Source organism: Geotrypetes seraphini, chromosome 10 (assembly GCF_902459505.1).
Source record: "Geotrypetes seraphini chromosome 10, aGeoSer1.1, whole genome shotgun sequence".
Taxonomy (NCBI): Eukaryota; Metazoa; Chordata; class Amphibia; order Gymnophiona; family Dermophiidae; genus Geotrypetes; species Geotrypetes seraphini.
Window position 1 is genome coordinate 53,484,006 of NC_047093.1, and position 15,727 is coordinate 53,499,732.

At 47.5% G+C, this 15,727-nt stretch overlaps 1 protein-coding gene across 3 annotated transcripts in view; it reads left to right on the forward strand.

Moving 5' to 3' along the window:
* The window catches only part of NUP214 (nucleoporin 214), a 164,709-nt gene that overhangs the window by 142,615 nt on the left and 6,367 nt on the right, over nucleotides 1–15,727 (forward strand). For all 3 annotated transcript variants that reach the window (XM_033960858.1, XM_033960859.1, XM_033960860.1), the window contains 3 exons: nucleotides 3,013–3,162; nucleotides 11,781–11,952; nucleotides 14,779–14,948. In XM_033960858.1, coding sequence (XP_033816749.1) covers nucleotides 3,013–3,162; nucleotides 11,781–11,952; nucleotides 14,779–14,948 — 492 coding nt within the window. The remainder of the gene's footprint in view (nucleotides 1–3,012; nucleotides 3,163–11,780; nucleotides 11,953–14,778; nucleotides 14,949–15,727) is intronic.

The window sequence follows — 15,727 nt, forward strand, 5'->3', positions numbered from 1 at the left end:
TTCTCCGCCTTATGGAAACTAAGAACCATCAGAAAATACTTTGATGCATCCTTATTCCGCTTACTGGTGCAATCCATCCTAAGCTTACTTGACTACTGCAACATTATCTACCTGGAATCCATCAAAAAAAACATTCAAAGACTACGTATCATCCAAAATTCGGCAATTCGACTGATCTTTGGGCTAAAAAAATGGGAACACATAACTCCCTACTACCAAAAACTCCCCTGACCCCTGGAAGCAAGAGTGCTGTTCAAGTTTGCCCGTCTCTATTTCAAATCCATTCATGGTTCGGCCCCCTTATACTTGGTTCCCCATTTTACCTTAGATTGTCCATCCAGACCCACTCGCAGAGCTCTTCTCTTTAGCCATCCAACTCTAAAGGCCTGTCGTTACAAAAGATACCTGAACAGAACTCTAGCCTTCCAAGCAGGTCATCTAAATGATTGGCTGAGCAATATTATCTCGCGTTCCTCATCCTACCTAAACTTCAGAAAATTATTAAAAACTAACTTATTTAACCAATTTGTAGCTTAAGACCCCTTACCCGACCCTTACCCCCTAAGATCTCTTTTTTCTTACCTTGCCTCCCGCTCACCATACATTTGACCCCTTATATTGTACCTGTTCCATGCTTACATATATTAATTGTGTCTGTATCTGCTGATTGTACCCATTTGCTGATTGTCCAGCCCTTCTTTAATGTAAACCGCCTCGAACTACTATGGCTTTGGCGGTATATAAGAAATAAAATTATTATTAGTTTTCTGGGTTTTTTTGTCTGGAGATGCAATGTTTTTTCTAATTTGTACTGGTGGGCATTATTCTGCTATGGCGTTGTATATTGCATTACTGTTTGCGCTGATATCCATTTTCACTGTTTTGTATTTCTTTTCAAATCTTTAATAAAATATTTAAAATTAAAAAAAAAAAAAGAAAAGCCTTGTGCCTGCATACTTGCACTGCTTTGTATGTAGAATTGAGCACACAATTTTATAAACCCTGGTATGCCATTGACAGTTACATGTTTGCAGCCTGTGCAAGCATAACTTTACTCAGAATGAGTAGTGTTTCCGGAGTAAGATTGGAAAGGGGGGTATGCATTTGTGCAAATACTGATAAATAAAATTTGGCTTCATAGAAATGCATTAACATGGAGATTATGTACATGCCAAAGAACAGATGTAAATGTAAGTGCGCAAAGGGGATTTTCAAAGTGAGGAAGCCTGCACATATATACATGGTCGAGTCACATTATGACTACCTTCTAATATCTAGAATAAACACCTCTGGCAGCATGGATGGCAGCCAGATGCCGTAGGAGTAACTCAATAAGATGCTGAGTGGTTGTTAGAAGTATCTGGAACCATGCAGACTTCCTTGCGTCCGACATGTCAATCGAGGTGTTCTCAAATGTGCTCTATTGGGTTAAGGTCTGGGGAATTCAGAGGCCAGGGAAGTGGCTGGAAGTCTTGGTCTTGCTCTTGCTCTGTGAACCATTTGCAAACAATTCTGATGGTATGACATGCTGCATTGTCCTGTTAAAAGATCTCATCGGCCAAGGGGAAGACCGTCAACATGTATGGGTGTACTTGATCGGCAAGGATGGAGAGATACCCATATAGGTTGAGAGTGCCTTCCAGAGATATCAAGGGACCCAGACCATACATTTCCCAGACCATACTCTGCCGCCACCAGCTTGTGTACATCCAACAATGGTTGCTGGGCATTTCTTCTTGGCGGTTTCACTCCTAACATGCCAACATCCATCCATTTGATGGAGCTCAAAACTTGACTCATCAGAGAAGGCAATCCTTTGCCAGTCGGTGCAAGTCCAATGTTGGTACTTCTATGCAAATTGCAGCCAATTTTTTTGCAATGAATCCTCATGAGCAGTCACCAGCCGTCTGTGCTGGAGCCTCATTTGCAACAGGGTTCACTGCATAGTCATATTGGACACGCATCTGGAAGCCCCCTTTTTCATTTGAATGGTGAGTTGCTCCACAGTTCCAAAATAATTAATGGAAAATGCCAAATATCCCAAAAATCCAATAAGGTAAATCGATGCGGATTTGACAATGGTGTATTGATAATGCTTATAGTTCTGTATCTACTGCTAAGCTAACTGAAGACAGACCTCAAACACCCAGATGTTTAATAATGCGAAAAGCAGAAACACTTAAATGGGGCTTTGAACATCATCATTGGTCTTATGTCTTCGGTGTGGTTTTTTTTTAATTTTATATGTTATTTATACCCATAATCTTGTGCTTTTAATAACTATTGTATGATCAATAATTGGCAGTATTGAAAATATTATTTTCTTATTTGTTTCTTCTTTTTATCATAAATTACAACCTATTGCATTCAAAACTCTACTGAATAGCATAAATAGCACTTAGCTTTGTTCCCAAAGGAACCTCAGCTTGTCCGTTTCACTGTTAAAAACGGCTTCCTCAGGGGTAGTGCTATATATCAATGCTGGGTCCAAGGAGTTTTATCGATCAATTCATAAGTTGCATTCTCAAGGCAACTGCTTACTGCGCAGCAGACATTCACCTCTCACATCGATGGCTTGTGCTGTCCCACAGTTACCACGTTGTATCATCGAAAAGGTTCCATTCATCCACTCACAGTACACTGTAAACACAGCAGCCTGTGAACAGTTCATAAACTCTGCCATTTTCGAAATGCTGCCACCCTTGGCCCGGTAGCCAAATGATCATGCCTTTTCTAATGTCTAATAAATTGCACTTTTTCCCCATGTCAGCCACAGTTGTAATATGGGCAGTTTGCTGACATTTTACCTTATATACACATGAAATCTGCACGCAACACTTGCACTTGTTTATTGGCTGTGTGTCCATGACGTCAGAGGTAGACGGTGGTTATAATAATGTGATTCAACTATGTAGATTTTCTCAAATGCACACAGTTACAAAATTATAATCTTGTTTTGTAAGTGTGTAGTACTTTGAGAGCTACTTACAGGTGTCTTTCCCTTCTTCCTAGATCCCACCAGCCTCTTTGGAAACAGCGGAGCTAAGAGTTTTGGATTTGGCAGCTCAACCTTTGGAGATCAGAAGCCCACAGGGACTTTTAGTGCTGGTGGAGGGAGTGTGGCAAGCCAGGGCTTTGGGTTCTCTAGCCCAACCAAAACAGGTATTTATGCAGTGTGCCAGAAGTTGGGGCTTTGCCTGGAGGGTACAATTCTGAAGACTGTGACAATGGTATTTTATTCAGGGGAGGTTCATCTGTTGTGAGGAGAAGCAGTGCCTTAAGAGGTCTGCTCTAGAGAGGGGCCAGAAAAGAAATGTAAAATGTATAGGAGAGTCTAGGGTCTGATGGAACAAACCAAATTTTATCCCAGGACAAGCAGGCAGGTATTCTCACTAGTGGGTGATGTCATCCGACAGAGCCCCGATACGGACATCTTGAAAGCATGTCTTGCTTGAAGAAACTTAGAAGTTTCGAGATGCCCGCACCGCGCATGCGCCAGTGCCTTCCCGCCCGATGTACCGGGCGTGTCTCCTCAGTTCTTTTCTTTCCGCGGAGCTGAGAAGTTATCTTCAATCTGCGCTGACTGAATTTCAGTTTTTCTTTGCCTTCTTTACCCGCGTTTTGGTTTATTTCTTTGAATTCAACTTTACTTTACTTTATTTAAAAAAAAAAAAAAAAAAAAGTTCAAAATTATTTCTTCCGGCGGTTCGGCCGGCCCGGCCTCGTGGCTGCGGCCTACCTCTTTCGACATTGCAGCGTCGATTTTCCGGCCTATGTCACGGCCAATCACCGGTTTTAAAAAGTGCAGCAAGTGCCAGCGTGCGATTTCGTTGACGGACCCGCATCGACGCTGCCTTCAGTGTCTTGGTCCGGACCACGTTCCGAAATCGTGCAGGCCTTGTTCCACGCTCACTGCGCGCTCGTTCAAGCGGCGTTGCTTACTTTGGGAGTCGATGTTCAAGATGGAGACTGCCAAGGATCTGTCTGCTTCTACATCTGCTGAGGTTTCACCGGTCCGCTCGAAACCTGCATCGACGACTTCCGCATCCGGCATCGTGAAGCCAGCATCGTTTACACTGGCTGCGGCTTCCAGTTCCGCTGCGGCGCCTGCCTCTGTCTCTTCGGTTCAGGTACCGCCTTCCACTGTCCCTCCCGTGGTCATCAAGGTGCCCAAAGCTACTAAGCAGAAGCACTTGGCCGCGAAGGAGCGCGAAGACCGTGCAGGAGGACCCCCTTTCGGTGCGGATCCCTCCATATCGGCTTCGCTTCGATCCCTGCTGGAAGCTCAGTTTGTCGAGCTTATGCAAACTATGGGACCCCGGCTTATCGCCAACATTCAGGTTGAAGTCCGAGCACCGGTCCCTGAGGGCGGTCCGCCCCCTCCCCCTCGCCGTTCGATCTCGCTGCTCGACGAGGGGGATCGGCGGAGGGCGGCGGATGCCTCCAGGAGGGCTTCCCTTCCTGATATGCCACCTTTAGAGCCCATTACTCCTCCAAGGCAACAGGGCGCTGGGACGGTCCCTGAAATTCGGAGTCCTGGGCATACTGCATCGCAGGAAGAGTTCTTCCGCACTCCATACCAGACTTGGGTGGCGCTGCGTGAGTCCGCGTCCTTGCCACCTCTGCGATCCACCGCTTCGAGCCCCATCCATTCCTTAGAGGCTTCGGGGGATCGTGCGATGCACAGAAGTTCTCGCTCCCCATCCCGGCACCGGGAGGGGCATCGTTCTCGTCATTCATCTCGACACTCCTCACGTCATTCGGAAGTGTCCCCACAGAAAAAGATGCAACGTTTGGGATACTCATCGTCCGATGTTTCCCAACCGGAGGGACCAGAGTATGAGGAACCATCTACCTCTTATTCTCCATGCCGGTCTCAGCTCTCCCTAGACCCGGAGGCTTCCACTTCGTCTAGTCCGTCTCGGCGGCCGGCCTTGGCGGACCAATTGTCTTTCTCATCTTTTCTCCGACAGATGGCGGATGACTTAGATGTGACTTTGGATACTGGATCTAAATATTCTAAAGAGTATTTGGATACGATGCATTTGCCTCACCCTCCGGCGGAGACTCTTCGGCTTCCTTTGCATAAATTGCTGGACCAGACTTTCATGCGCTGTTTTGAGACACCGTATTCTATCCCTGCGGTTCCCAGCAAGCTGGATGCTCGATACCGCATCGTTCACCACAAGGGGTTTGAGGGAGCTCAACTTTCTCATCAGTCTCTGCTGGTCGAGTCTTCTCTCAAGCGTTCTCACCCTTCCCAAGTCTACGCTTCTGTGCCTCCGGGCAGGGAGGGGAGAACGATGGACAAGTTTGGTAGACGAGTTTACCAAAATTCGATGATGGCGACTCGAGTGCTCAATTACAATTTTTTCTTCTCTTCTTATTTGGATTTTTTCTTGCCGGTCCTCCGCAAGTTCGTCCCTTTCATCGATGCTGAAGCTCGTTTCCAGTTTGAGGAGGTGGTGGCAACCCTGTCCCAGTTGCGGCTGCAGCTGATGCAATCCTCCTACGATGCCTTCAAGCTCTCGGCACGTGCTGCGGCCTGCTCAGTCGCCATGCGTCGCCTGGCCTGGCTTCGCACTATTGATATGGATCCGAACCTCCAAGACAGATTGGCTAATGTGCCTTGTGCGGGAGCGGATCTATTCGATGAGTCTATCGAGACTGTCACTAAAAAGCTTTCGGACCACGAGAAGTCTTTTCAATCCATTCTGCGTCCTAAGCCTAAGCCTCAACAGTCTCGTCCATCTAGACCGCCTCAAATCTACCAGAGGCGTTATCAACCAAGACAGGCTCCCCTAGCGAGACAGCCTGCGAAGAGGCAGCCTCCACAGAAGTCTCAGCAGAAGCCTCAGATGCCGGCTGCACCCAAGGCCACTCAGCCCTTTTGACTCTCTTCCAGGGAGCATAACCGACGTTCTGTCTTCCCTTGTTTTTCCCATCGGGGGTCGACTCCACCATTTTTATCATCAATGGGAGTCGATCACCTCGGACCTTTGGGTCCTTACCATCGTAAGAGAGGGATACTCTCTTCATTTCCAACGGGTCCCCCCGGACCACCCGCCAAGAGAGTATCCTTCCAACTCGATGCAGACCGCTCTTCTTCTACAGGAGGCGCAGGCTCTGCTTCGGCTTCGAGCCGTCGAGCCGGTGCCAGTAGATCAGCAAAACCGGGGGTTTTACTCCCGGTATTTCTTGGTTCCGAAGAAGACGGGCGATCTGCGTCCCATTTTGGACCTTCGAGTCCTCAACAAGTTTTTGGTCAAGGAGCGGTTCCGCATGCTGACCCTTGCTTCTCTTTACCCCCTACTCGAGCAGAACGATTGGTTATGCTCTCTGGATCTCAAGGAGGCCTACACTCACATCCCGATACATCCGGCCTCCCGCAAGTTTCTCAGATTTCGGGTGGGACATCTCCATCTGCAGTATCGAGTGCTTCCATTCGGCCTTTCCTCGTCTCCCAGAGTCTTCACGAAGTGTCTGGTGGTGGTGGCCGCTGCACTCCGGAACATGGGTCTCCAGGTGTTTCCATACCTCGACGACTGGCTCATCAAGACACCTTCAGCCCCAGAGGTCATTTCGGCGACCTTGTCCACAATTTCTTTACTGCAGAATCTGGGCTTCGAGATCAACTTCCCCAAATCACATCTTCAGCCCACCCAGTGTCTCCCCTTTATCGGGGCTGTTCTGGATACTATTCAACTTCGAGCATTCCTTCCTCCTCAATGCATGGATGCTCTCCTTCTACTCTGCCAGTCGGTGTCTTCTCGCCAGTCCATCTCGGCGAGACACATGATGATCCTCTTGGACCACATGGCATCTACAGTTCATGTGACGCCTTTTGCCAGACTACATCTCAGGATTCCTCAATGGACCCTGGCATCTCAGTGGACTCAGGTGTCCGACCCGTTGTCCCGTCACATTATCGTCACTCCTGCTCTACGGCAGTCTCTTCTCTGGTGGATGACCTCTTCGAATCTATCCAGAGGTTTGCTGTTTCACTTTCCTCCCCACCAGAAGGTTCTCACGACCGATTCATCGAACTATGCATGGGGGGCCCATCTGGATGGTCTTCGCACTCAGGGGTTCTGGACCAGTGCGGAACGACTCCATCAAATCAATCTTCTGGAGCTCAGAGCCATCTTCAATGCTCTCCAAGCCTTTCAGCATCTGCTTCACGACATGGTGATCCTTATTCGCACAGACAATCAGGTCGCCATGTATTATGTCAACAAACAAGGGGGCACGGGCTCGGCCCCTCTTTGTCAGGAAGCTCTTCGAGTCTGGGATTGGGCGGTTCGCCACAACACCTTCCTCAGAGCTGTCTACATTCAGGGGAAGGACAACGTCTTGGCAGACAACTTGAGCCGTCTTCTCCAGCCTCACGAATGGACGCTCCATTCCAAACCCCTTCATCAGATCTTCTCTCAGTGGGGAACGCCTCAGATAGACCTCTTTGCAGCGCCCCACAACTTCAAACTGCCTCAGTTTTGCTCCAGGATCTACACTCCTCTCCGCCTCGAGGCAGACGCTTTTCTACTGGAGTGGGGGAATCGCTTCCTTTATGCGTTTCCTCCCTTTCCTCTCATTCAGAAGACTCTGGTCAAGTTACGATCAGACCATGCCACCATGATCCTGATTGCTCCTCGGTGGCCCAGACAACCTTGGTTCTCCCTTCTACTTCAACTCAACAGCAGGGAGCCAATACTTCTTCCAGTGTTTCCTTCACTGCTTACTCAACATCAAGGTTCACTGCTTCATCCCAACCTGCAGTCTCTCCACCTGACAGCTTGGTTCCTTTCAACATAACCCCTCACCAGTTCTCTCAAGCTGTGAGGGAGGTCTTGGAGGCTTCCAGGAAGCCTGCTACTCGACAATGCTATTCCCAAAAATGGACGAGATTCTCGACCTGGTGTATTTCCAATGCTACAGAACCTCAGAAAGCTTCTCTATCGTCTGTATTGGACTATCTTCTACACCTGTCCCAGTCTGGTCTCAAGTCTACCTCTATACGAGTCCACCTGAGTGCTATTGCGGCTTTCCATCAGCCTCTACAGGGGAAACCTTTGTCTGCTCATCCTGTGGTTTCCAAATTTATGAAAGGACTTTTTCATGTCAATCCTCCTATCAAACCTCCTCCTGTGGTTTGGGATCTCAATGTTGTCCTGTCTCATCTTATGAAGCCTCCGTTTGAACCTCTCAAAACGGCTCCTCTTAAGTATCTCACCTGGAAGGTGGTTTTCCTGGTGGCCCTCACGTCAGCTCGCCGAGTCAGTGAGCTTCAGGCCCTAGTGGCAGATCCACCCTTCACTGTATTCCATCATGACAAGGTGGTTCTCCGTACTCATCCAAAATTCTTACCTAAAGTGGTCTCTGAATTTCACATCAATCAATCCATCGTGCTTCCAGTGTTTTTTCCAAAGCCTCATTCTCATCCTGGGGAATCTGCTTTGCACACTCTGGACTGTAAACGTGCTCTGGCTTTCTACTTGGATCGCACAAAGCCACACAGAACTGCACCTCAACTTTTCGTCTCCTTTGATCCAAACAAGTTGGGACGCCCTGTATCGAAGCGCACCATCTCTAACTGGATGGCGGCTTGTATCTCTTCCTGCTATGCCCAGGCTGGATTATCCCTTCCCTGTAAGGTCACAGCCCACAAGGTCAGAGCAATGGCAGCCTCTGTAGCCTTCCTCAGATCGACACCGATTGAGGAGATTTGTAAGGCTGCCACTTGGTCCTCGGTTCATACCTTCACCTCTCATTATTGTCTGGATGCTTTCTCCAGACGGGATGGACAGTTTGGCCAAACTGTATTACAAAATTTGTTCTCTTAGGTTGCCAACTCTCCCACCATCCCATTGGGGTTAGCTTGGAGGTCACCCACTAGTGAGAATACCTGCCTGCTTGTCCTGGGATAAAGCAATGTTACTTACCGTAACAGTTGTTATCCAGGGACAGCAGGCAGCTATTCTCACGTCCCACCCACCTCCCCTGGGTTGGCTTCTCAGGCTAGCTACCTGAACTGAGGAGACACGCCCGGTACATCGGGCGGGAAGGCACTGGCGCATGCGCGGTGCGGGCATCTCGAAACTTCTAAGTTTCTTCAAGCAAGACATGCTTTCAAGATGTCCGTATCGGGGCTCTGTCGGATGACATCACCCACTAGTGAGAATAGCTGCCTGCTGTCCCTGGATAACAACTGTTACGGTAAGTAACATTGCTTTATCTCATCTTAAGAAGTGAGCACCCTGCAGCCCACGATAGAATTTTATGTGGCCCCTGAGACTATGAGAACTATACATAGAAAATACTATTAACCAGAGTTTTGGCAATTTTAAATATTGTATTTTACAAATATTTATAGAATAGCCATTCTAGCAGTTTGTTTTTATCATTTTTAGTTATTTTTATTTGTCACAGAAGGTCTCTAGAGCTCTGTGCATTTGTGGTTCCGACATTACATAATGTTGTGGCCCTCCAGGTATAGTACTGACATTTATGCAGCCCTCAATGTATAAAATTGCCTACCCCTGCCTTAGGTGGACTTTGATCACAGATTCCCTTTTCACTGTACAGCAGACTTAGTTATGTACATGGGTCAGGTTTATAATATGAGATATTGCATGAGTTCTTTATAGCATACTCTTTATTCTTCACTTATATGGACTGTCCCTTAAAGGAAAGATGTCCTCCTTGTAGATCATATTTGATCATATGAGTATCTGTCCAGTGTTACATCCTGCTCCATTCAGCAGACCTGTGACCAAGCAACCATTAACACTATTATTCTATTTTCACCATGTACATGTATTAATCTTGGCCATCAATCCTATTTTGAGCCTAGTTGGTATTTAGCTTTCCATTTCTGATCAGTCCAAAATCTTCAGGCCTCTGCAGCAGGAAAAACAGGACTGAAAATGTTTAATGTTAAAGGTAGATGATGTGCATGGCCTTTGGTAGCTAGAGTTTGCTCTATAAAAGTGCACAAACTTTCTTATATCTACCCCAGCAGATGTCTGGCAGAAGCCTGTGTAAATGGAGCTCTGGTATACTATTAAATAATTCAACCCTAGTTCTTTTAAGAGAGATATTTACTGTGCCAGTTTAGGCATGTATGTAACTGAACCATATCAGTTACGCTACCCTACGAAGGTTAAAATGTCGCTGCATTTATTAAAATGCATGTTATTATCACAGCTCTGAGCCCGCCAAAATCTTCTGGTGCCCTACCCAAAGCCCTATCGTGTCCTCTTCCCATTTCCTCTATCGTGTCCTCTTCCCCTTTCCCCCTACCCTTCACAACCTTATCATCATATGTGCTTTCATATTACTCCATTTCGTCCCTTGCTTCCTCCCCACCTATCCCCAGTTACGGCTCTCAGAGCATGATTAATGGTTACAGAATGGCAAAGGTCTACCTGAGAGAGGTCAGTGCTGAGCAGGGGGTAACAACTGTAAAAGTCTTTTGTCTTTTATAGTTAATGCTGCTTTAAATAGAAGTATCCAGTGTTAAGGGTTGTTCCCAGCCCTGCAGTTTGGTGATATTAATGACACAGCCCCTTCCTAATAATTCTCCTATTATCCTGTTGTTCACCGTCCTCTCCCCAACACTCTGCCATCCACAATACAGATGCAGACTGTGCGTATGCATCATAGCCATATATGCTACAGGAGCAGGATCTTAGTTTGTGAATCATACCCCTGTGCAGTGCAAGCATGGTGCCTTAGTGTGAATAGTGTTCATGTATGTGGTGGTAAGTGGACTGTAGACATGCGCAGGACAGGGTGCAAAGTTTCATTATGTGGATCTTGGCAGGGTGCAGTGTCGGGGTGGGGTGGTAGGGTGTTGGGGGATCGAGAGGTGTTAGGCAGGAGGGAGTGGACATCCCCTCTGCCAATTGCAGATGTTGAGGGGGTCCTCTACCACAGCCAGCTCAGCTGATCATGGCAGGAGTATTTCCCCTCAAATCAGCTGAACAGCAGGACTCCCCAAAGCCATAGTTTTGAGGAGTTATCCGGCTCAGCTGATCAGGGATTCCCATGCCGCAATCAGCTCAGCTGGCTGTGTCTACTTTTCCAATTGAAATGTAGGCCAGCATTTTGCAGGCATCTTATTGCGGCTCTAGGAAGATGCATACGGATGCTTAAACTTGCCCAAAGCCACTTCTGGGCAAAACCATGCCCACAACCTGCCTTGGTCGAGCTTAAGAATCCCTACACGTCCTTCCTGGCCCAAGTTTTTTCTTAAAATATGCATCCTCATTGGCTGCCAGATGGCGGTAGGACAGCTACTGCCACCTGCAATTTGGATGCCTGTTTGTAGAATCAGCCATTACGTGCACACGATCCGTATATGTGGATTTTGGCTGCATTCAGGTGCAGGGTCTTGACATGGGTTATAGCCCTGTGTGTTGTGGGTGCAAGATCTCTGATGCATTGTGGATGGGTGTACTTCAGGTGCAGTGTCTCTTGTGGACTGGGGCTGTTATGGTCTTCATGCACATAGATTATGGATGGATATGTTGCAGGTACAGAGCCTTGGTGTGTGCATTATGATCCAGGTGTGCTGTGGGTACAGAATCTTTGTGTGTGGAGCAGGGCTGAGTGTGGTGTTGGTACAGTCTCAGCGGATAGATTGGAACTGGATGCAAGATCTCTGTGTAGATTGTGGCCAGTTATGCTGAGGGTACAGGGTCTTGGTGTGTGGATTATTGTCTTGTCATTTGCTTCATGTTTCTGTCCATTTGTTTTGTTTTTGCCTCTGTTTTGCTCAGGTGGCTTCGGTGCTGCTCCGGTGTTTGGCAGCCCTCCTACATTTGGGGGATCCCCAGGATTTGGAGGGGTGCCAGCATTCGGTTCAGCCCCAGCCTTTTCAAACCCTCTGGGCTCGACGGGAGGCAAAGTGTTCGGCGAGGGTACAGATGCAGCAAGCACCGGAGGATTTGGGTAAGAGAATGGCTAGAAGTTCACTGTGCAGTAAATACAGACAATCAGTCTCTATAGGCAGAGTTACACCCCATGCCAAGTCCCACCTCTTCCTACTGCACCCGTTTCCTCTCCATTTATCTACTCCACAACACACACATAGCCTTCCAACTGCCAAATATCCCTCTTCCTCTCTGCCTGCCTGTCTGTCTTTCTCCATGCCTTTCTCCCTCCCCCTTTCCATGCCTTGGTTTCTCTCATGCTTTTATGTGTCTTTGACTCATTTTCTTCCCCTGGATAGGAAATGTCTGTACATACTGACTGGCTATTTCTTAGTTCTCGGCTTCCACAAGTGACTGTTGTAGGTTCAGTCCTACAGGACTCTTCCCCAAATTTTGGGAGAAAATGTCCCAACATGACTCGCACTTTAGTGATATTCTATGTCAGTTGCCATAGCTTTCCTGATATTATAGGAATGCACAGGGTCATCTTGCTGCATTTTGATGGTCATGAAGCACAGACACACAACATTACTATCTGCATTGAATGAGGAGATACAGGAGTGCCCATTGGATAAACCATTTTCACATTCTAAGCACACAAAGCAAGAAGGGCACATGTTTTAGGGCATGTTTTCTAAAGATAATATATGTGTTTATGTGTCTTCTTATAAAATACCCCAGAGAAAGGAGGCACATCCTATATAATAAAATGGTAAGCGCGCATGCACACTCTTACCCTGTGTTCCCTGATCCTTGATCTGTCGGGCTGTGGCAGGTAAGAGTACGCAGGTGCGCGTCTAAGGACCAGCGACAGGTAACACGCCGCGACTCCCCCCCCCGCCGTCGACCCTACTCGGCACACCAGTAACACGCTGCAACTCCCCGCCGCCGACCCTACCCAGTACACCAGAAACCCCCGTTGACCCTCCCAGCCGACCCACCGCGAGACGAACACAAACCTCCCGGCTCCAGCAGCGTCCGAGGCAGAATAAACACGCTGCTTCGCGTCCTTCTACTGGCTAATTTCCTCTGCCGCGTCCCTGATGACATCATCAGAGATGCGGCAGAGGAAATTAGGCCAGTAGAAGACCACGAAACAACGTATTTACTGTGCCTCGGACGCTGCTGGAGCTGGGAGGTTTGTCGGCTGTCTAGCGGTGGGAGGGTCAGCTGGGAGGGTCAACGGGGGTTTCGGGTGTGCCGGGTAGGGTCGGCGCAGAGGGGGGAGTTTAAATGGATACATGCTGCTCAGGGGGATGGGAGGCAGGCAGGCAGGCTGGCATCGGGGGTGGGGATGGGACAAAGTCTGGAAGATAATGATGGGGACATAGGAAGGAGGCACTGGGGGCACTAAGGACATAGAAAGGGACACTGAGGGCACTAAGGACATAGGATGCACTGAGGGCACTAAGCAGGACAGAGGCACCGGGGGGCACTAAGGACACAGGAAGGAGGCACTAGGGGCATTAAGGACACAGTATGCAGGCACTGAGGCACTAGGGACACAGTATGCAGGCACTGGGGCACTAAGGTAAGGACGTAGCAAGGGGTACTAAGGACATGGGAAGGAGGCACTAGGGGCACTAAGGACATAGGAAGGGGCACTAAGGATATAGGAAGGAGGCACTGAGGGCACTAAGGACATAGGGAGAGACACAAACAGAAAAAATGACAGACAGACAGGCAGCGTGCAAGGACAGAGAGACAAAGAAAAACAAAACAGACAGACATCTACTCTAGCACCCGTTAAAGTAACGGGCTTAAAGACTAGTATAAATATATAATGCCAGGCCAGTGTGTGTGTATTTTATTAATTTGCACACAGACGTGCTAATGTTCGTGTTCTCATTCATATGGGTAATGTACACCCCCAGGCCATTTAGTAAGTGCCTACTTTTGTGTGTACAATAGCTTTTCACAAGCATAAATTGATTATTAAATTAGCCCCACCCTATTGCTCTTACTTTCTCTCTGCTGATCATCTCAAGCTTGTGCTGCTTAACCCTTTCTGTGCTGTTAGCGTGTATCCAATTATATGCATATGGATTTTCCTAATATAGTGGACAGTCACATTCGGTTCAGCTAGCCTGGTATAAAAACTAGAGTAGTGCACTCTAAGAAGCACTTGCATGAAGGTGAAAATAGGTAGGAGGGGGATCAGTTAAAACAGAAACTTACCCACAGACATGGAGGAAAGAGCAGACAAAGCACTCTAGTGTACGTTTCCTGTGGACTTCCTGAGCAAGGAGAGATGCTGTGGGGGAGCAATGAGAACATCACAATCTGATCCTGAGGGGAACTAAGGCAAGACCAGGGGGGCAGTTTGTGCTGCATTTATGGAGTGGTTAGCTTTCATGCTGAAGAAAGTTCTAGGTTCCTAGCTCTGCACTGTTTTGTGTAATGTCTGCTGCTTTTCAAACAGAGGAAGCATTTCCAAAACCCTGGGACTGAGATTTTTCCTGATCTCTTCAGTGTAGCATTTATGCTAGTGATGTACTTTCACTGAGTGTTTGAGACACTGCTCCTGCATTTGCAGTGAGGTCATTTGTCCCGGGCTCAGGTTTGCAAAACTAGCCAGTAGGTGTGCCCAGTATTGGCCATCCCCATTTTGTGGCCCTGCTTTCAGAATGAAGCGTTTGTTAATAGCTTCCTTGAAATGCTTGACATTAGAGCTGTCCAGGATTCCCTCCATGCACTTCCTATGCAGCACCAGGTAATAGTTCTCAGACAGCTAAGCTATGTGCCAGCTACCTTTCTCACAGAAGGTGGGTGGCTAGTGCTACATTGAACTCCCTAATTGGGCTTCAGCAGCTGTACTCAGTGCCGTTTCTCTCTATATACACAGTTTCAGTGGCAGCGGTAACACCAACAGTTTTGGCAATCTAGCAAACCAGACCACACCAAGCTTTGGTTCACTATCTCAGCAGTCTCCAGGCGGCTTTGGAACCCAGAATGCCAGCTTTTCCAGTTTTGGTTCGAGTGGAGGTGGTAGTGGCAGCAGCGGTGGAGGAGGAGGTGAGGGAAAAACTGGACTCCAGAAGTACACATGCCATGCATAAGACAGTTGCTTATATTTTGTCTTTATACTTTTGTTTCTTCTTTGAACTTTGTGCTGCTGTTTATTTTATTAAATGGCTTGGAACAACTGCCATGATATAAAAGGAAAGGCTGCAGGGGTTGAGTTTCAATGAGAGGACAAACTTCATGTGTTTAATTCCTTTTGGATCTCTTTAGGGATGTTCTCCTCTGAAATACAAGAAAAGGACTATTGTGCAATACTGCTTTAATAAGAGATACTGCAGGGAGGGAGGCGTTCTTGTTTCATATGTACATCCTCAGTCTGTGCTCTACCTGTACAATCTTCTCTCCCTCTCCCCACTCTCCCGTGTCCTAACTTTTATTACCTTCACTCTTCTGGTCCTTATCCTCTTCATCCTTTATCCTGGCCTTTTCCTATTCTCAGGAAGTCTGGCCAGCTGCATAGATTGCAAGATCTCTCTGGCAGTTCAGAGGAAGAACAAGATAAGGGATAAAATTGCTCAGAAAACAATGGCTGATAAAGCTCATATGGCTTATCCAGTCTGCCCATCAGTACCTAACTACTAAGGCCCAGATTCTCAAAAGTTTAACGCCGTCACTAAACTGTTTTCCGACGATTTAGCCTGCATGCATTTTAGTGGCGGATTATCAAAACAGCTCATCTCTGTTTTTGTGAGGTTTCTAGCAGTCTCCAACACTGACATGCAAATGGGATCTTCAGCATTAAAATGAGCACTCCAGTGGATTCTTTAAAA